At 45.5% G+C, this 20,498-nt stretch overlaps 1 protein-coding gene across 17 annotated transcripts in view; it reads left to right on the top strand.

The window, feature by feature from the left end:
- Positions 1–20,498, top strand: part of FGFR2 (fibroblast growth factor receptor 2) — a 117,896-nt gene that overhangs the window by 61,792 nt on the left and 35,606 nt on the right. For 7 of the 17 annotated variants that reach the window (XM_032281834.1, XM_032281848.1, XM_032281842.1 and 4 more), the window contains 3 exons: positions 14,547–14,737; positions 15,855–16,002; positions 19,416–19,618. In XM_032281834.1, the coding sequence (XP_032137725.1) occupies positions 14,547–14,737; positions 15,855–16,002; positions 19,416–19,618 (542 nt within the window). Of the gene's footprint in view, positions 1–14,546; positions 14,738–15,854; positions 16,003–17,242; positions 17,388–19,415; positions 19,619–20,498 lie in introns of all 17 variants that reach the window. The other 10 variants (XM_032281850.1, XM_032281840.1, XM_032281845.1 and 7 more) reach the window with 3 other exon arrangements.

The raw sequence follows: 20,498 nt of genomic DNA, 5'->3' as shown, positions 1-20,498 counted from the left end.
GGTGGCTCATGCCTGTAACCCAGCACTTTGGGAGGCCAAGGCAGGCAGATCACCTGAGGTCAGGAGTTAGAGACTGGCCTGGCCAACATGGTAAAACCTCGTTTCTACTAAAAATACAAAAATTAGCCAGACATGGTGGTAGGTACCTGTAATCCCAGCTATTCTGGAGGCTGAGGCAGGAGAATCATTTGAATCTGGGAGTTGAAGGTTGCAGTGAGCCAAGATCATGCTGCTGTACTCCAGCCTCGGCAGCCATCTTAAAAAAAAAAAGAAAGGAAAAAGAAAAGAAAGAAAGAAATAATAAAGCCACTTTGGGACTGAGAGAAGTGGCCAGAGGCTGACATTGACATTTCCTGCTGAGGTTTCCATCTTTGATTAATGCTATCATTAAGGCCACCCTGAGACCGATTTTGCATTGGAATTGCAGGAGAGGGTTGTGGAGTTTAAGGACTTGAAGTTCATGGAGTTGGCCTCTTTACATCCCCCTCCCCCCCACTTTACAGTAGAGGAAGTTCAGGTTCAGCTGGAATAAGTGATTTGCTAAGTAAGGGCTTGGAACAGGCATTCTGGAGCTGGGGCCTCCATCCGGGTGTTCTCCACTCCTACCCGTATGAATGCTCTTTGCTCTCCAGGCTGACTTCTTCATTTGATGTTCACCGTGGCGTGTTTCAGTAGTGACTACCGCAGCCCAGCTCTAAGAAGGTCCTGCTGTCACCCCACCCTGCTTTCGGCTCATTGCTGCAGAAGACGGAATGTGCAGGAGAAATGTGGGAGTCCTTAAAAGACTGGATGCTCTTCCTCACTCATGTAGACGATTTGGCTTTGAATTATGAACTCTTGCTTCTTCTGAGCATTCCAGTTCCGCATTTCCAGAAACCTTCAGGTCCGTCAAGCTTTTTGAATGGCATTTGATATTTTGGGGGACGAAGTACAGTGGAGGTGGAAATGGTGTCTCTGATTTTGCCAAGGCCAGATGTGTCTTCTCTGTCTCCCCCCACTCCCCCCCTTTTTTTTTTTTGAGACAGAGTCTTGCTCTGTTACCCAGGGTGGAGTGCAGTGGCATGATCTTGGCTCATTGAAATCTCACTTCCCAGGTTCAAGTAATTCTCCTGCCTCAGCTTCCCGAGTAGCTGGGATTATAGGCATGCACCACCATGTCCAGCTAATTTTGTGTTTTTAGTAGAGATGGGGTTTCTCCATGTTGGTCGGGCTGGTCTTGAACTCCCGACCTCAGGTTATCCTCCCGCCTTGGCCTCCCAAAGTGCTGAGATTACACGCGTGAGCCACCGTGTCCGGCCTAATTTTTGTAGTTTTTAGTAGAGATGGGGTTTCACTATGTTAGCCATGCTGGTCTCAAATTCCTGGCCTGAAGTGATCTGCCTGCCTCAGTCTCCCAAAGTGCTGAGATTACAGGCGTGAGCTACTGTGCCCGGCCATTATCAATTTAACTTTCCAGAAATTTGTTCCCTCTGCCTGTCCCCATCCCCTCAAATGAAAGCTGTAAGCAGCAGGCAGAATCTCAGAGGATGGTTGCGGGCATGTCACTTCTGGATGGGTCAGGCATCACTACCAGCCCTGACATGCTGGCGGCAGATCAGGATGGCACTGTCAACTAGCCCTTGACATAAATCTGTTGTAACTCAGCCCCAGACATGATGGGACACAGCCCGAAAGCGCGAAGGAATCCACACCAGAGCAAAGTCCCCCCAGGTGTGTGTTCAAGAATGAAGCGTCTTTTATTCCAAACACTGACTGATAAGCTCGAATGTGGAGTTGACACCTGGAATGGAGCTTTTGGGAGCTTTTGGCAACCCGTTCCCAATGGGAGAAGGAGGAATGGCTTAAACTGTGGACTGCTTGGGGCAGCCTCTGTCCCAGGAAGACAAAGGCTGCAGTGTGATAGCTGAGCCAGGGCCAGGGGACGGAGGCACGGTGGAGTCCCTCAGACCACAGCTGGAGTGTGAAGTTTGGACCCTCTCCTGGGTTTGGAACAAAGTAGTGGCTAAGTAAATGAAGAAGTGGTGGCCTAGTTAATTAATTAACTGGTTAATTCATTACTGAAGCTGCCAGGATTCGATCATTCCCGCTTGCCTGCTCCTGATGGAAGGCTGCATCTCAGTCCTGGTTTCCATCACACTGTGGCTTCTGGACGGAGCTTTTGTTTCTGTGTGATGAGGAGGGGCTGTGGCGGCATCATTTAAACGATGGGATTCTGCATGTGCAGAGACACTGGTGCACTGAAAGCCTGGCCATTGCTTTTTAGGTTGTCACGCTTGTACCTGTTCCTGGCACAAGGTCTCGGCTCCCTAGAGCCCTGTGGGGTTCTGAACGTTATGCCTCTTGACTGAGAGGCTTCCTGGCCAGGCCTCATGTGATTTTTCATACACATGATTTTGCTGCCAACGAATTCTTTTCCTGTCTTGCTCTGAGTGTAAGACTTGGTGTCCTACCCTGACGGGCTCTGCATGCCAGCTCTAGAGTTGCAAAATCTCACCAGAGGGAGGCAGAAAGCCCCTCTATTGAGAAGGGATTGGGGTGGCGTGCCAGGTCCCGGGTCACAGCGACTGCTTTCTAAGTGGGCTTGTTTAGTTAACAGGGTGGTCACAGAACTGGAGTGGGGTTGAGGAGGAGGCACCTTCCCTTTTGTTGCTTTTATGTCCCCAGCAGCCATCTCATCCTTTTCTTATAAACTGTCGCTGTCACAGACAACCCGTAAGGGTCTCCACTGTGTGTCAGATGCCCTCTCTGGAGGTTCAGCTGGGAATTACATGGAGAGGGGTGTCAAGTTCTGTTTCCATCCTTGCTAACTCAATGGCCATGGAAAAGGCACAGAACCTCTGAGCCTCGGTTTCCTTGCCTGCAAAATGGGGGTGATGACCCACTTTTTCCTTCTAGCATTATGGAGTGGAGGAGGTGGGAGAGGCAGCACTTTTAGATAATAGTACCATGCGGCTGGTAGTCGCCGTTATTCGGTGGTTTCATACTCAATTTTGCATCTCCAGACACAACCGTGCATCCTGAGCCCATCCTGATGAAAGGAGAGGTCAGTCCCGTCCTTTCCTCCAGGACAGAGATTTCAAAACTTCCTTTGGTAGCTACTGTTTAATGAGCTTTTGATTGCTACAAAGCAGCTTGTCATTCCGGTTTCACAACAGGGATTCTGGGGGGCAAAGGCTGGTTAGTGGCAGCTAGATCACTCCTAATGTACTGAATGGCAAATACAGACTTTCCCGCAGAACTGACTCCAGCAGGAAGCCTTTGGGAGCAGGTGGTATTCTGTGGGCGCCAGCTCCCTGGGATGGGAGCAGGCACACGCCAGCATGAATGGGGCATGGTAGAACTCTGTGGTGTCAGCTTTTTTGTCACGTTCTCTGCAAGCCACCCATTGTCCTTTGCTCCACCGTTGAGGAAGGAAGTCTTATTGATTGTTTTCGATTCTTGTAGGGGGCCTGGGTGAGGTGGCTGAAGAGAGGGCTAATATTTGGTCTGGTGTTTAATCTTGGCATTGCTTTTATGGTGTGGGCACAGAGGATGTAGAAGTGTGACGATCAAGTTAATACTTTACAGTTTTATGTAAGAAGAGGTTACCTGGAGATTCAGGTGAGGATGGGGCAGAGAGAAAGCTGCTTTTGTCAGACCTTGGGAGGTAAACTTGCCATGAAATGTCAATTTATTGATGACAGTAAGAGTGTACAGTAGTGTGCCGGAACTTAGCGAGGTTTCTAACAGCATGTGCTGAATTGAAATAATCCAGAAACAGCTTAATGAGTTACTTATATTTGGAGTTTTGTGGTTCTTAACATTTCAAATTCCAAAGCAAGAAATCAGAGTTTTCTCTGTAAACTAACTTACTCATACAGCTTTGTCAACGGCTGCCTTTATAAACCAAAAGACCTCAGTTGGGAAGTTTTATGAGACAGAGTCTTGCTCTGTCGCCCATAATGGAGGGCAGTAGTGTGATCTCGGCTCACTGCAACCTTCGCCTCCTGTGTTCAAGTGATTCTCCTGCCTCAGCCTCCTGAGTAGCGGGGATTGCAGGTGCACATTACCAGGCCCAGCTAATTTTTGTATTTTAGTAGAGACAGGGTTTCACCATGTTGCCTAGGCTGGTCTCAAACTCCTGACCTCAGGTGATCTGCCCACCTAGGCCTCCCAAAGTGCTGGGATTACAGGAATGAGCCACTGAGCCTGGCCTGCCAACTCTTGTTAAGATGTAAGTGTGGAGTGCTATGTGTTCTTCCCCCTTTAAAAGATGTGTCTGTTAGTTTGCTTTCATGGATTCCCTCTCCCTAAGGAGACCCTGCTGTTGTATTCATGGTCTTCGTGCTTGGTTTGTTTTCACAGTCAAGGAGAAGGTAGGATTCTGTAGGGTTGTACCTGCAGGTAGGATGTGCTCCCTACTTAGAGAGCAGGTTCGATTTGGAAGGGTGGCTTCAGCCGGCCACTGTGCATCTTTCAGAATAGTCGGTCAAATGTGGGTGCCTGTGGGGAAGAGATGGCTGAAGGTGTCGGTGTTGCTGTGTGTGGGTTGTTCTGTTTCCTCTTCTAAGAAGAGACAGATGAGGCAATGGAAACTCCATTGCTTTGGCTTGGAGGGTGAAAATAGAGCAGAGAGCACTCTCGCTGGGAGTTTCTGTATTTGATGAGTTGCAGTGGTTAATTCTCTACCTGTGAAGCATGTGGTATGCCCATGCAGCCTGTACGTGGCCGAGAGGGTGACAGTCACTTGAATTAGGCATAAGGCTTTGTCCTCATCGAGTTCTTTTGTCACATTTTGAGGTCAAAGACCATAAATTGAGATGGAAATTTCTAGATCTTGATGGAACCTTCTTTCTCTCAGAGCATCTGGAATACGGGATTCCATTAAACAAGACTGGCAGTAAGTCTGTCCATCCCAAATATTGTGCATACGCAAATCTGTGCATCCCAAATGCAGATCTACAGTCAGATGGTGCCCCAGACATATGCCCCACTAGATCAGGGAGATTGTGGTCTTTTGAGAAACAAGCATTGGGTATTATTCTAATAGGAGCTTTTGGAAATTGTGCTCTATAAGAAAAAGGAAGTTCTCATTTTACTGGTTTAGTGTACCCTCTGGACTGAAACTGAAAGGTAAAGGACTTAGTCCTTTAAATTTTACATTTTGGCCAGGTGTGGTGGCTCACGCCTGTAATCCCAGCACTTTGAGAGGCCAAGGCAGCTGGATCACTTGTGATCAAGAGTTTAAGACAAGCCTGGCCAACATGGTGAAACCCTGTCTCTACTAAAAATACAAAAATTAGCTGGGTGTGGTGGTGTGTACCTGTAATCCCAGCTACTCGGGAGGCTGAGGCAGGAGAATCACTTGAACCTGGGAGGCAGAGGTTGCAGTAAGCCAAGATAGTGCCACTGAGCTCTGGCGTGGGCAGCAGAGTGAGACTCCTTCTCAAAAAATAAAAAAATAAAAAAAATAAAATAAAAAAAAGCTAGGGGTTGTAGTGCACACCTGTAGTCCCAGCTATTTTGGAGGCTAAAGCAGGAGAATTGCTTGAACCTGGGAAGCAGCGGTTGCAGTGAGCTGAGATCATGCCATTGCACTCCAGCCCGGGCAACAGAGCAAGACTCCATCTCAAAAAATAAGTAAGTAAATAAATAAATTTTACATTTTGGACTAAAGAAACAAAACTATTCTGTATATGAGACTGTCCCTGAGTGTTTATAGGGAGGGAGCAGGGCTGGGGCCTGACTTGAGGCTTCCCGTCTGGCTTAGATGGTGAGAAGAGCAGGGGCATTTGGACTGAAGGCTTTTGTGATCTGGGTGATGGTTTTGAAGTTTCTCTTTAGGTCATGTTGTACTTTGAAGTATCTAGAACCATGATTATTTTCAGTTTCTGAGTTTCATCTCCAAAAAAACAAATGAGATTGATTATTCAGCCTCTCATGTTATTTCTATCAAAGGGAGGTATTTCTTGTTTGCTCAGATGGGCTGAAAGCTTTTATTTCTGCTCAAACCACCCTAGGAGCAAAACAAGGCACGTGGGAGATGAGCATGAGAGATTTTTCTAGACTTTTGTAGAGGAAAGACTTTTGAGATTGTGAAAGCTGATGACACCTACCAGCATTTTTACAATGGACATTCTTCCATAAGTGGTACATCTCAATCTCCTTCATTCTTACTAGCGGCGAGTCTGTTCTTTTGTCATGGATATCATTTAGGTTGTGAAGATCTTTTGTTTTTCAGTTAAAAAAAATGCTACAGTGACAAGCTTTGTACACAGTTATTTATTGGGCGTCTGTGTGAATATTTTTCTAGGACAAATTGGTAAAGGTTGGTTAACTGGATCATTTTTGATAGATTTCAGCCGAACATTTTAAAGCTAAGGGGCTTTACTTACTTGGAGTGGTTTCTGTCTTTGACGGAGGGGGGCTCCCCTGTGGTTTGGTTTTAAGCTTCTTTGCAAATCATTTGAGAGAAGATACTCTTAATTGGGAGTTCACCCCTTGTAACAAGAGGGTATACTAATTCCCGGACATTAAAGAAAAAACTTTTCCAGCATGAAGGAAACATTTTCTTCCCCTGAAGGAAACCCAGCTATGCAGACACCAGCTGATAATCTTGCATTCCTGAAAGACGTTGTACCCCCAATGGCAAGTGGCGGCTGCGGAGGCTCTGATGTGGCTCCCAGGCATGAATGCTCTCAGCTGTGTTTACCTCAGCTCCTCAGGAGGGAGCCTGGGAGACTGACGTCTGAGTTTTACATCAGTGTCAAAACCCAAGCACAGCCTAGGGAGGGCTCTCCTGCCTGGTGTGTGTGGGTCAGGAGATAGAATAGCTCTCATTAAGTAAACTGGATAAGGTCAATATTACCTTGGTGATTGAGAAGGTGGGTTTTCCATGACCCTAGAAATTGATCTTGTTCACTCTGAGATATTGTCACTTTTGCTATGTCTCCTTTTAAAAAAAAAAACATACATGACAGGAAGTATACCACTGTAACCAATTGTGAATGTACAATTCAGGGACATTAAGTACATTCAGTTTATTCTGTAGCCATCACCATTGTTCATCTCCAGAAATTTTTCCTCATCCCCAAACCGTGACTCCTTTTAGCAAAAGGAGACCAATTTCCAACCTCAATTTGGCAGAATAACTCTGGTTGCCAGAGTCTTCAGTTCTGGTGAAACTTTTTGAAGGCACAGAGCTCAGAGTCCCTTAAACACTTTGGGTATAAATAACACACAGCCCTGCTCCTGTAATTCGCCCAAGAAGCCCCAAATTGATACCCAGCTGGTAGAAGCCACTCAACCCCAAGCCAAATAATACAGCCTGCTGCATTAATTAGGGAAGGTACTTTCCCTCCACCTGCTTTGGTCTTCCCAGGCCCCGAGCCCAGCCAGCACTTCACTCTCTTCTCCACTTCATCGAGCAAGCACAAAGGCATTAGTGGTGTTTTGCTTCTAGCATTTCACAGGGTGCAGCCTCCATAAGTCACTCTGTGACTTCAGTTCTGGAGGGAGGACACTTTATTTTCCCCCAAACAAGCTTGTTCCGCAGACTTCACTGTCTCTGCAAAGAGATGTGTGTGTTTTAGAGGAAGCCGGAGTCCCAGCCGGATTCTGTAAGACTTCCGAGAGTCAGATATCCAGACAGAAGATGCGGACACCTGGGTGACCAGACAGCGAAGTGGAATGAACAAAAGGAGCATGCGCCAAGCGTGCGCGGGAGGAAGACAGCAAACCAGTGACCTTCTACAAAAATATGTGTGTGTGTGTTTAAAAAAAACAAAACGAAACACAGGTGACTCTGGGTGCCCAGTATCCCAGCCCACTCCTCTCTTCTAGGAGGTGACAAGCCAAAATACTGGCTGTGGGCACCTGGGCTCTTTCTGAAGGTGTAATTTCCTGGCCATCATAGCCTTCCATTTCTCTGCTGATCATTTTTAGTTCTGACCTCCTTTTGTGCTGATCTTCAGAAGCTGAAGAAAGCTTCGTGTTTCTGGGAAGACAAAACAAAACTCAGAACCGAACGAGATGTAGCCTGTCTGGCTTGAGTGCATTAGGTGGAGTCTTGACAAGGCAATGAACTCATTCTACTAATTGTAATTAGCGCGAGGCCTTTAGCAAGTTCTGGGCTCCTCAGACTTCAGAGGGCTTTGATCGGCCTCCTCCTCCTAATAACCATGCCTCATGCTAACTGGTTTAGTGCGTTTTTATGCAACAAAAGCAACCACCGCCTACTCTTTAGAAAAAAGCTAGGCAGGCTTTAGAAAATAAGATTTCTCAGTTGTTTTCACTTGTCCTCCAAATCGCAGAATGTTCTTTCCCTTTTCAGCTCTTTGGGGTTGCTAAGAGACTGCCATTTTGGAGGAAGGGTAATTAAATTTTGATTTTAATTTAAAGACAGAGCAGGCAAGGTTATCCACACTCCTTAAATGAATGGGGGCCTGAGAGCAGGAGACTGGCTGTTTCCAGATCGATACTGGGAACGCCATGTGATGTGAGTCTCCTGGTGTTTGGCTGCCGGAGAGAGGTGGCGTTGAAATGGTTCTTTGTGGCAAGGACTGCCTAACTTTTGGGGAGAAATGCTCAGGAGACTGATGCGAGCTGGGAAACCAGCCACTCTGTGCTTGATTAATTTATAGGTGTAATTTAAGAGCCTGGTTCTCCTTCTGATCCCCGGATGCATGTTTACTGAGCCTGTAGATGTGAGGCCTCTTGGCTCTGTGGACATTTTTTATGGCCTTTGCTATGTCACAGCAAAAGTTATAGATCTCTCATGAGCAAACATATTACTATGTCCAGAGGAGGACTGGCATGTTATAAAATTTCAATGGTCAATTAACAAAGATTTATTCTTTGTCACTCAGGTATTTTCTCCCTGTTTCCCCCTCAACAACTACCTCTTGGAATGAAGCAGGCTGTGCTTTCCTGCTGCCATCTTTAGTTGGGCCATGGCTCCCAGCTACAGAGCAGGGTTTGACAGAGCCCATCCTGATATTTAAACTCTTAGCAGCTGGGCTTTCTGTGCTGGCAGAGTAGACACTTGAACAAAGGGGGCGAGACCAAGAGTGAGTGAGAGAACGCTGGGAGAAAATGTATTTTTTAAAGCACTTCAGCCCGTGTTTACTACGCGTTTATTTGGTGGAACCTCATTCCAGCAGTGCAGCCAACGGTCCCAGCAGCAGTGGCCGCACCCTTTGGACTGCTTTCCATTCCGTCTTAATTTGGAATTCACACAGGCACCTTCCCATCACTCTTGAAGGCTCTCATCTTGGTCCAGGTCCCCGCACGGTGCATCTGCAGCCTGCTGAACTCAGAATGTCTTTTCATATACCTATAGAATTAAAATTGCAGTAAAGAAACAGAGGGGAGCTGCTCATCAGCCGGCCTAGTGTCCATGTGTTTATCTCTCTTTGTAAAAAGGAAAACCTGTTTTATATGATAGCTGAGAATTAAACGTGCTAGAAGAGAACCTTGCCTAACACTGTAAATCCCTCCTATCCTTCCTGGTGGAGAAGATGTGATTTTTGTTATCACGTAAAGAAGAGATGAGATATCACTGGGCTTGAGTCTCTCGCCCAGAGATAATTCATCAGGGAATTCGCTCTCTTGTTATATCAGCTTGTTGCAAAAAAGTTGCAGACTTGAGGCCTTTGGTTTGCCCAGGGACTGAGGAGGTTCCTCCGGGGAGAACACATGAGCTCTTGGGGTCATCATCCCCTTTGTCCCTGGTGCCCACTGGGCCAGGCCACGAAGGGGGCCCCACTGTGCCCAGCCTGTATCCTCATCCACCGTCTGCACCCTGCCATCACCCTGGTTTTTCAGAAGTTAGGACGGGAGTACAGGTGCTGCCATCCACTTACTGCTCACTGTTTCTAAGGTTCCGATGAATTTCGAGGGGAGGTGGATCGCTGAAGGGTTCGAGAGGAGGAACACAGGGCTGGGCAGATGCTGGCGTCCTGGGCCCTTTTCCAAGACGTCCAGGCCTCCGTCTCCGACTTGTTTAAGGGCAGAGAATAAGGTTGCAAAGGAAATCAAAGCCTGATGTGGAGAAACGAAACATGAGAACTACTGACTTTTTAAAAACATTTTAAATAACATTCTCTAAGGTTTCATTTTATACTGAAGGCAGCTGTAATAAGTTTTGGAAGACAGTGTAAGGTTTCTATTACAGAGCAATCCTGCTTGCAGTTTTTCTACCAGAAGTGAGAAAGGGTGGAGGGGGGAGTAGGAGTGGTTAAGAGGTTATTTTGTATAAGGTGAGAAAATTTGAAAAGATGAATTCAAGACTGCAAGCGTGTAACATTTGGTATGCTGTAATTTGCAAATGCAATAACATTAAACCATTGCAAACTTGGGGCGTGTGTGTGTGTGTGTGTGTGTGTGTGTGTGTGTGTGTACATAGTCGGGATAGCATTGGAATAACTTAATAACTGGAGCTCAGCGGCACTTTGACCACAAGGAAAACAAGACTGCAGCTCTGTAGTGGGCTCTGCCAGTGTTGCCCCAGTGACTAAATTCCCTGTCGAAGCCTGGCGCAGGCCAGAGATGTCAGGCAGTATGAAAGCGCTCATTGTTCACAGGGCATCATTATTTGGTGCTGCATACACAATGTTTGCTTGTGAAACGATTTATTGGAAACAAGTATGTTTAAGAAAGAGGACTTGGTTTGAAACTCAGTCTATCTGGCTTATGACATTTAAGATTTTATTACCTTTGTTTCTAAGAATAGATATTTAGGCCCCCTGTAAATATTTATCTTAAAGCGCACCCACACTACACACACATGCGTGTGCAAGTACAAAACAGGAAAACAGCATCAGGGCATGAATGGATGCCTAAAGTCTACATTTCCATGTGAAGGAGGAAACCTTCTTACTATTTGCTAGGTGCGTAGCAGCATCGTTTGTGACCTTGGCTGGCAGGATCTAGCGCAGAGGACAGCATCCCCCCGTGCTGTGAAATCTATTGGTAGGAGGCCTGGTGAGGAGAGAAGAGTGTGTTTGTGTTTGTGCGTGGACTTAACTCTGTCCTTCCCACATGGATGAGGCCAGTTGGGATTAAACCAGACCTCGGTCGCTGCCCGCTGTGGACAGGTCCCCGGGGTGTCCAGCTGGCTGCCAGGCCTGACCAGGAGGCTGGCTGGGGCCCATCCCTGGGTCAGTGGATGAGCCAGAGAGCAAGGGTTTCACATGACGTTTGAAGGGACCCAGCTTTGAGATTTTTCTACCCAAAAACACCAGAAGTCTTAACTTCTGGTTCTTTGCTGAGCCTACATGGGCAATATAGGGGCAAATGAATGATTTCTTTGCGGCTGCTATATCCTTATCTTTATAATGTGAAAACATAGATGTCTGTAAAGTGATGGGAGATTCTGGAATGAAATGTGCTAAGGGTAACCACTAGCACTTTTTCTTTCTTTTAACAATGTTTTTAAAGGCCAGCAACAGGCGTATGCAGTAAAATCAATTTGCACATGGTCTGGCTCTTGTCCAACAAATTCCACTCAATGATGTTTTAATCTGAAAGGCCCAATACAGGAAGGTGTAGATATCTATCGCTGTAATTGGCTGTTTCCAGCCCAGTGCACGGGGATTCTCAGGTACAGTGCAGAGACATCCTTGGTGTGCTGAGCTGGCTGGGTTTTCCTCATTTCCCTCATTGTTTTTGAATGCTGGAGGTTAGAATAGTGGTACCCACACCTAGGGGAGGAGGAGAGGGAGGAGGCTGGTGTGTGCAAGGCTGTCGGGATGGAGTTGTATCATGAATGGACAAATGGTTGTGCTTTTTGTGGCTTTTGGCAGAGCTACTATGTAGGAAGGTTCCAGTAAGTTTGTGTGACAATATCACATAGCAGTCTGGTGGTCTGTTATTTAATTCTTTTTATTTTATTTTATTGTTGCAAGAATGCTGAGTATGAGAACTACCATCTCAACCAAGTTGCTTTCTTTTTTATGACAGGGTCTTACTCTGTTGCCCAGGCTGGAGTGCAATGGCAAGATCGTGGAGAAACGATCACTGAAGCCTCAACCTCCTGAGTTCAAGTCATTTTCCCACTTCAGTCTCAAGTACCTGCTCCACCATGCCTGGCTAAGCTTTTTATTATTTGTAGAGGTAGGAGTCTTGCTATGTTGCCCAGGCTGGTCTCACACTCCTGGTCTCAAGCAATCCTCCTGCCTCAGCCTCCAAAGCGCTGAGATTATGCTCAAAGGCATAAGCCACTGTGCCTGGTCTTCAACTAAATTTTAAGTGTACCATATACACAGTGATGTTGTGCAGAGGTCTCTTGAGCTTGTTCATCTTGCTTGACTGAAATTTTATGACCCTTGATTGCAACTCACCATTTCCTTCCCTGTCCCAGCCCCTGGCAACCACTGCCCCGCTCTCTGATTTTACGAATTGGGTGAATTTCAATACTTCATATCAGTGGAGTCATACAGTATCTGTCTTTCTGTGACTGTCCTACTTCATTTAGCATAATGGCTTTCATGTTGTCACATATCACAACATTTCCTTCTTTTTATGGCTGAATAGTACTCCACTATGTATATAGCCACATTGTAAAAATTAATCTGTTGGCAGACACAGAGATTGATTTCATTTCTTGGATATTGTTAATGGTGCTGCATTGAATATAGGAGTGCAGATCCCGATTTCAGTTCTTTCAGGTAAATACTGAGAAGTAGGATTGCTGGGTCTTAGGGTAGTTTTGTTTTCAATTTTTTGAGGAACCTCCATATTGTTTTCCATGGTAGCTGCATTGTTTTTTATTCCCACCAGCAGTGTGTTCCAGTTTCTCCACATCGTTGCCAACATTTGTCTTTTTTTTTTTTCTGAGATAGAGTTTCGCTCTTGTTGCCCAGGCTGGAGTGCAATGGTGCATTCTCGGCTCACCGCAACCTCTTCCTCCTGGGTTCAAGGGATTCTCCTGTCTCAGCCTCCCAAGTAGCTGGGATTACAGGCATGTGCCACCACGTCTGGCTAATTTTTTGTATTTTTAGTAGAGATGGGGTTTCACCATGTTGGCCAGGATGGTCTCAATCTCTTTACCTTGTGATCCACCTGCCTTAGCCTCCCAAAGTGCTGGGATTACAGGGTCAACCACTGCGCCCGGCCTATACTTGTCTTTTTTTTTTTTTTTTTTTAAGCCATCCTGACAATTGTCATGTGATAGCTCCTTGTGGTTTTGATTTGCATTTCCCTAATGATTGGTGACATTGAGAAACTTTTCACATACCTAGTGGCCATTTGTATGTCTTCTTGGAGAAAGCATATTTAAGTCCTTAGCCCATCATTTTATGGGTATTACTGAACACTTGAGGAGGCTCATGTATAGTTACTAGCATACCGGGGCTTGATTGTTTCCACAAAAGTTCTGCAGGGACCACCTCTTAACTGGAGAGCTTTGGAGGCATAAGATGAGAGGGTCAGTTCTTTGTTGAGAACATGTTCTCGAGGGAAAGAGAGGCAAGACAAGTGACGCTAGGAAGTAATTTTGGGATACCATCTATGCCCTCCTTTAGGGCAGTCTAAAACATAAGCCGGGAGCTGGAAACTGGTCTCCTTATGTTTCATTCAGTGCCATATTGGAAACATCTACTTGTGCATTTGGTACCTGGCAGAGTAACACCTGATATTCATCAAAGAGCCAAATGGGTGAATAAAGAATGAATGAATGAAGTAAAATCCACAATAAAGAGATGAATCCCATTGTTAATCAAGCCTCTTCATAACTTTGGGCTTTAGCTTTTAGTTTACTTTTTAAGACAAAGATTGGAAGTCTTCTCGGAGCATCTTAGAAGTCTATTGGAGCCAGGTATAATGGCTCATGTCTGTAATCCCAGCAATTTGAGAGGTCGAGGTGGGCGGATCGCTTGAGCTTAGGAGTTTGAGACCAGCCTGGGCAACATGGTGAAATACCATCACTACAAAAAATTTGAAAATTAGCTGGGCATGATGGCGGGCACCTGTAGTCCCAGCTACTCAGGAGGCTGAGGTTGGAAAATCACCTGAGCCTGGGAGGCCGTGATCAGGCCACCGCACTCCAGCCTGTGCAATGGAGTGAGACCCTGTCTCAGAAAAGAAAAAAATGTATTGGGAGACACTTGCCTGTTGAAACCATTTTTGGTATTCAGAGTGTCCGTAAAGTGAGTCTTGTCATTTGCCTGTGATGTTAAGCTTGTGGTTGAGGTGAACCTTTGAGATGATCTCAAATAGGGTAAGTGAAGAAGCTTCCCTTCCCATACTGTGTGTCACTTAGACTGTCAAAGTAAAATCTCTTCCCCTGTTCATCAGGTGGCTATGGACAACCAATAACTTGGGACGTAGTAAGTTCTTTTCTCTGTTTTTCTGAGTAAGTGTTCTTTTTACAGGGGTCGTGCTCTAGCAATCTCCTTTGAAGTCATTTCTGTTATTCATGGGGCTGCGGTGTTATTTCAAAGGCGTCAGCCAGCAGGCTTGAGGCTTTTCTGGCATGAGTTCACTGACAGGCCTCTGGACAACACAACTTATTTATTGGCCTCTCCTTCTCCCATCCCCGCTCCCCATCTCTTCCCTCTCTCTACCAGAGCGATCGCCTCACCGGCCCATCCTCCAAGCCGGACTGCCGGCAAATGCCTCCACAGTGGTCGGAGGAGACGTGGAGTTTGTGTGCAAGGTTTACAGTGATGCCCAGCCCCACATCCAGTGGATCAAGCACGTGGAAAAGAATGGCAGTAAATACGGGCCTGATGGGCTGCCCTACCTCAAGGTTCTAAAGGTGAGGACTTTCTGAATCTAAAGATACCCACAGCTGGGGTCTCTTTCATGGGTGTGGCCACAGGTTGTTTGATTTCCCATTGGAGTTGAGAGAGGATGATCTCTTTTTTTGACTAGCCAGCAGAGGGTGTGTTAAGGAATTAACAGATCATTACGCTTGCTAGTAAAATTTCTGAAGGGAGCTATGGAGTAGGGGAAGAACTACTAAACTTGGGAGAGAGACTAGTTCAGCTATTTATCAGCCCTGAGATCGCAGACATTTAGGCTTAGCTGCACATCTATAAAAGTAGAGATTATGATACTGTCTCCCCAACACGGTGGTTGTGAAGAATAAATGGGGTAAAGCGGATGGGAAGAGCTTTGTAGGCTCAAGGCATTGTACCAGTGTTGATTGTTACTCTGATGTTGTTTTCTATGAATAGGATGTTGGGATCCAATTTTAGTAGCTACGTTTTAGAAACTATTTGGATTTCCTTAAAAAAGAAAAGAAACCCTGACCTTTGAAATCCATTCACAGGTGATTTAGACAATAAACTCTAGGTCACGTTTCTGCACCAGTGACATGCTGAACAAGGAACATATCTTTGCTGTCTTATTTCTTGTTTGCAAGCCCCATTTTCATAGCATCTGCCTCTTTTTTAGATCTAGCTTGCTCTTCAGGAGGCTGAGGGCAGGGGCAGCTAAGTCTGTACAGCTGGCTCCTAGCTCCTTGCCTACCACGTCTCCCATGTCCAGTTGATCATAGAGAATGAATGTCCTAAGGAGAACATTATTCCAGTAGAACCATACGTGACCCAACTAAGAACTCTCAGCCAAGGAGGTGTTCCCACCAGCTAACAGTACTGAGAATCAAAGGCACTGGGAAAAGATGACCAACCTGGGGGCCCGCCCGACCTGTCCAGTTAGCCGTCAGTCACACGCTCCTCCCCTTCTCTCCATCAGGCCTTTCCATTGTCTGCCACTGGACTGATTTTGTTCTTTCAAAACCCACAGCCCTTTAATGCCGCTGTTGAGATGTAATGGAGGTTGTTTTGTTGCGGTGTGTTGGTGGTGGGACCATGGACAGCACTAAGACCTTCCTGGTTGGCCGTTATATTGTTCTCCTGTGTCTGTTCCAGCACTCGGGGATAAATAGTTCCAATGCAGAAGTGCTGGCTCTGTTCAATGTGACCGAGGCGGATGCTGGGGAGTATATATGTAAGGTCTCCAATTATATAGGGCAGGCCAACCAGTCTGCCTGGCTCACTGTCCTGCCAAAACAGCAAGGTAACAATGCTTTCGTTTTTGTCTTTTTTTAAAAAAAGAAAGCTGGATATAGAAGCTGAAAAGACTTGGTGCTTTGGGAGACCGCAGGGAGCTTATAGGATAACTCTTGTGGCCTTGGTATATTTATCATAATCTTTCTTCGGTGATGCAGCTGGTATGATGCCAGTAGCCATGGAAAAATGCCCACAATGTTCAAAGTGCTTGCTCCAATTTCTCCCGGAGGTTAGCCTCCACCCCCACCTAGTTTTTAAGTTGTTGCTTCTGGTTGATCTTGTTTGGGCTGCAAATTTCCCATCATGATTGTACATTAACACCATTTAAAACACACACCTGCATACCTGTTTGATATGGGGCCATTTGAGTATCAGCAGAATTTGTCTCCATCTACTTCAAGTTTTTAGGGAAATATTGGCATGATGCAATTTGTCCAACAAAGTATCATTTCTTTGGTTGCATCCAGATCCTTATGAGATGCTGTTCTTGACCTTCTTGTCCTAAATTGGAGGGAGGGGCGTTCGTCTTACTGAATGAACGTACTACTGGATGCTACTAAAGGCAAAAGGTTGACTTTTTAAGTTTGTCATGACTTATATCCAAATGTTTATATTACAAAACACCAAAAAAATTAAGCCCAGTTTTTTGGTTACCAAGATGATGCCTGCTTCCATTTCTTTTTGTCAATGCTGTGTAAGGCAAGATGGTTTTGCAGAAGTAAAAATAACCAGAGCCTGGTAACCAAGACAACCTTCCACCCCGATTGGTTCCCACAGGGCCAGGAGGATGGGTGAGGTGTCCATCTGGGCTCATGTGCAGTGGTGTGTTGTCTTAAAACACAGCAGTTTAGATAGAACTGTCCTTTCTTCTTGGCGGGAGTCTGCAGCCAACGGGACCAGAACCCAGCTTGGCCTTCTGGGCGCCATACTTTTGGAAATTCACCTCTATAAATGCAAACCAAAGCACAGGCCAAGAGAACGGACCTCTGTGGGTTGATTTTTTCCATGCGTTTGATTGTGTGCATGTCTAGGAGGTGAAGCCGGTGTGGTGACGGGCCTGTGGAGGTGAGCTGGTCAGTGTTGTTCTGTGTCTCTTGGGTGTGGGCTTTGTGGATGGGCTGCAGTCGGAATCTCCCAGCGGCCAGCACCCCCTGACGCCCCCGGTGCGACGCCTCGTGGTTCCACAGCCCCCTCCACAATCATTCCTGTGTCGTCTAGCCTTTTCTCTTGCTTCCCTTGTTTTCTAGGCTGCCGGTGTTAACACCACGGACAAAGAGATTGAGGTTCTCTATATTCGGAATGTAACTTTTGAGGACGCTGGGGAATATACATGCTTGGCGGGTAATTCTATTGGGATATCCTTTCACTCTGCATGGTTGACAGTTCTGCCAGGTATATACTGCTCTTTCTCTCTGGGTTTTTTTTCCCTTTTCTTGGTTGATTGCTATGAAATTAACACAGCTTCTGTTATCAGAAATGGCCCCTTTTATCCTTGCATAAAGATATAAAAAATGTTACAAATTATCCCTCAGGGGTAAGAAAACTGCCTTGGAACTTCATGTACAATGAGATCCCACACTCACATTTATGATCAAGGGAAATTTCACCCTTAAAACCTGAAAGGATCTCATATTTTTAGTGAGTCATTGAGGCAATGTATAAATTAGCCCACCCCCCTTTCTCTTAAGGAAGAAGTTGAAATTACTTTGTAAAATGCAAAGTAATTTATTCCCATTTCAAATTCCATTTTGCTGAAATCCCATATGTGTTTTTATTGCTTTCATCCCACTTTGTATTTTTAACGAGATGTAAATAGAGGGGTGTGTATGGAGGTGCCTGGGGAGCAGCATCCCTGAATGTCGGGTGCACAGAAGCAGTGTGTTGCCTGCCTTGGGTATTGGTGGCTTGCTGCATGTTGCGATAGAACGGACTTTCAGATTGCTTTCATTGCAAAGCATGCTCCTGCCATCTTGGGCTTGATGTTATTTCTGCCTTACAGAGAAATAGACATCATTGCAGCCCTGTTGCCTAAACACTGCTGCTGTCCGAATCTTTAACCAACATCTCTATTCTAGTGAAACTTGCTTGATATAAACACTGTCCTCTCTGATGCATCTGCCTCTTTGTCATTTCCTTTGTGAAACTGCAGAGACTGTGGTTTGCGAGCTTATGATGTTCCACTCCAGTTATTAATTCCTTGTTTTTAGAGTATGGTGCCTACCTGCATGCATATTTTACATCTAGTAAAAATAAAATAGATCATTTCATTTTTGTGCTGTTGCTGCTGAGAGTTTTGACTGTCTTGCAAGTATTTTTCTGATTAAAATGTGTAAGCTTTCAGTAATATCATTGCATCCATTTTTCCTTTTATTGCAAATCTGCTCTGTGAATATTTGCTTTAAAACAATGAGATGGCTCTTAGGTCGAAGCTTGCTTTTGTTTGCAGTACTGCATTCTGTGGTGCCTAATTGGCACTTCTTAACCAGTTTGCCTGACAGTGCAAGTAGCACTTAACTAAGAATGCAGTTTGAGAAAAATACTGTTTGGAAATACACTGCTTGTAGATGGATCATTGAGGACCAACAAGAAGGCAGACATTGGAAGTTGGTAGAAGAATGTGCTAAATTAAGTAATTATATGTATAGTCGCACAGAATACCTTTATGTTTTTTCTTTAAAAGTTGTAGTGGTATCACAGTATAACCAGATATGTATCAACTTAAAAGGTTATTAAGGAATATTATGTGCTTTATGTGTTATGGATCTAATGGTTCTGTATTATAAGCAATTCAATCTTTATATTTAATGAATTGGTTTGTTTATGGACTAGGCAGTATTAAGAAATTCACTAAAACTTTTTCAGACCAGGCTGCTAGATGAATATCCATTTCATATGGAACTGTGTTCGTCCGGGCTAAGTCACCTGTGGAGTCTTCCTTTAGAAGGGCCCACCCACATAAGACTGTCACTGTCTCCTTAGAAACAAAAGTGGGTATCGTTGATATTTCAGAATTTTTAATGCAGTTTGCATTCACAGACCATCATGAAGGATAATCCTTTCATTGTGGTACAGTTGGCTGGCCTCTGCTCAAACGTCTAACAGAATGTGGCCTCATAGCCTGCCCTGTGCAGCTGGGTGTCAGCCACTCACTGGAGTGCAGAGGCAAGAGACAGTGACCTTTTGGTGGTCAAATGATGAAGCCCTGGTTATTCATTTTCATTTGGTAGAGGCACAGGGAAGAGGCACTCGGCAGGCCTTATGGCCCATGCCATTCTGTGGGATTGAGTTTTTGGGAAGCCCACCTTACCTTGAGAATGGTCGTCGCCTTTTGATTCCTTTGGTTGTGCTTTGATGCATCAGTCTGGTGTGCTAACTCTGTGGCCTGCTTATCTGTTCCTCCCCGTCTGATCTGCAATCTAGCTCCCATAAGAGAAAAGGAGACCACAGCTTCCCCAGACTACCTGGAGATAGCCATTTACTGCATAGGGGTCTTCTTAATCGCCTGTATGGTGGTGACCGTTATCCTGTGCCGAATGAAGAACACGACCAAGAAACCAGACTTCAGCAGCCAGCCGGCTGTGCACAAGCTGACCAAGCGCATCCCCCTGCGGAGACAGGTAACAGAAAGTAGATAAAGAGTTTAAAGAAATTTACTCCTCCCCCGTGACCCAGCCAGCTCTCAGATCTGTTGCTCTGCTATCGACCTCTGTGACTTTCCATGTGTGAGTGATTCTGATGTGATGCTTGGTGGTCACCCAGTTAGTGTTTGGAGCTTGGAGAGTCTAGTCATGGAACGTCGCTTGGATCAATGGCGTCCATTTCCAAGGGCAAGAAAGGACAATAGTATCAGAATTAGAAGACTAATCAGCAGGACTGGAAATAACCAGAGGGAAATCCCCCGTGTGCGTTTGATCAGACTCAAGCACAGAGGTCTCTTCGAAGCTTTAGCCACACTTGTCTCCTGTGATCTAATTCCCTTTTTGAGATAAGCAGGAACATTCACTTGGGACTCATGCCACTAGTAGGAAAGAGACTGTTAAGTTATTTGACTTATTTTTTAAAGTCAAGATCAGAAACTCATGTCCTGGGGGTGCATCTGAACTACTGCTTGATTTAAACTGGTCCATGATAACTTTCTACACTGGATTTTGGCTTAACCCCTTTGATACTTGAAAAGAATTGTATGCATCTAGTATGTCTCATTGTTGGTGGTTCACAGGTGTGGCTGTGGATTTATTGGTAGAATATTTGTATGGAACCAGCAATAGATTGTTTTTAACCCCCAACTTGGTCTTTGGTGGTTGCTTTCTGCTTGCGTCGCCTCCTGATGGGTTTAATTTTGCTTTGGGGGAGATGGGACATGATGGAGCCTCCACCTCTGCTGTAACCAAAGCCCTGCAAAGGTAGGTAGGACAGGAAACGCTTCAACTCTTTTCTGCTTGTTCACAGAGATGGAAGCGGAAGGCAGATATAGATGCAGAGCGTTTACAAAAGCATTTGAAA

Source organism: Sapajus apella, unplaced genomic scaffold (assembly GCF_009761245.1).
Source record: "Sapajus apella isolate SASKATOON/1434 unplaced genomic scaffold, GSC_monkey_1.0 scaffold13, whole genome shotgun sequence".
NCBI lineage: Eukaryota > Metazoa > Chordata > Mammalia > Primates > Cebidae > Sapajus > Sapajus apella.
The sequence above is the reverse complement of the archived record's forward strand: the minus strand, read 5'-3'. Positions and strand labels throughout refer to the sequence as shown.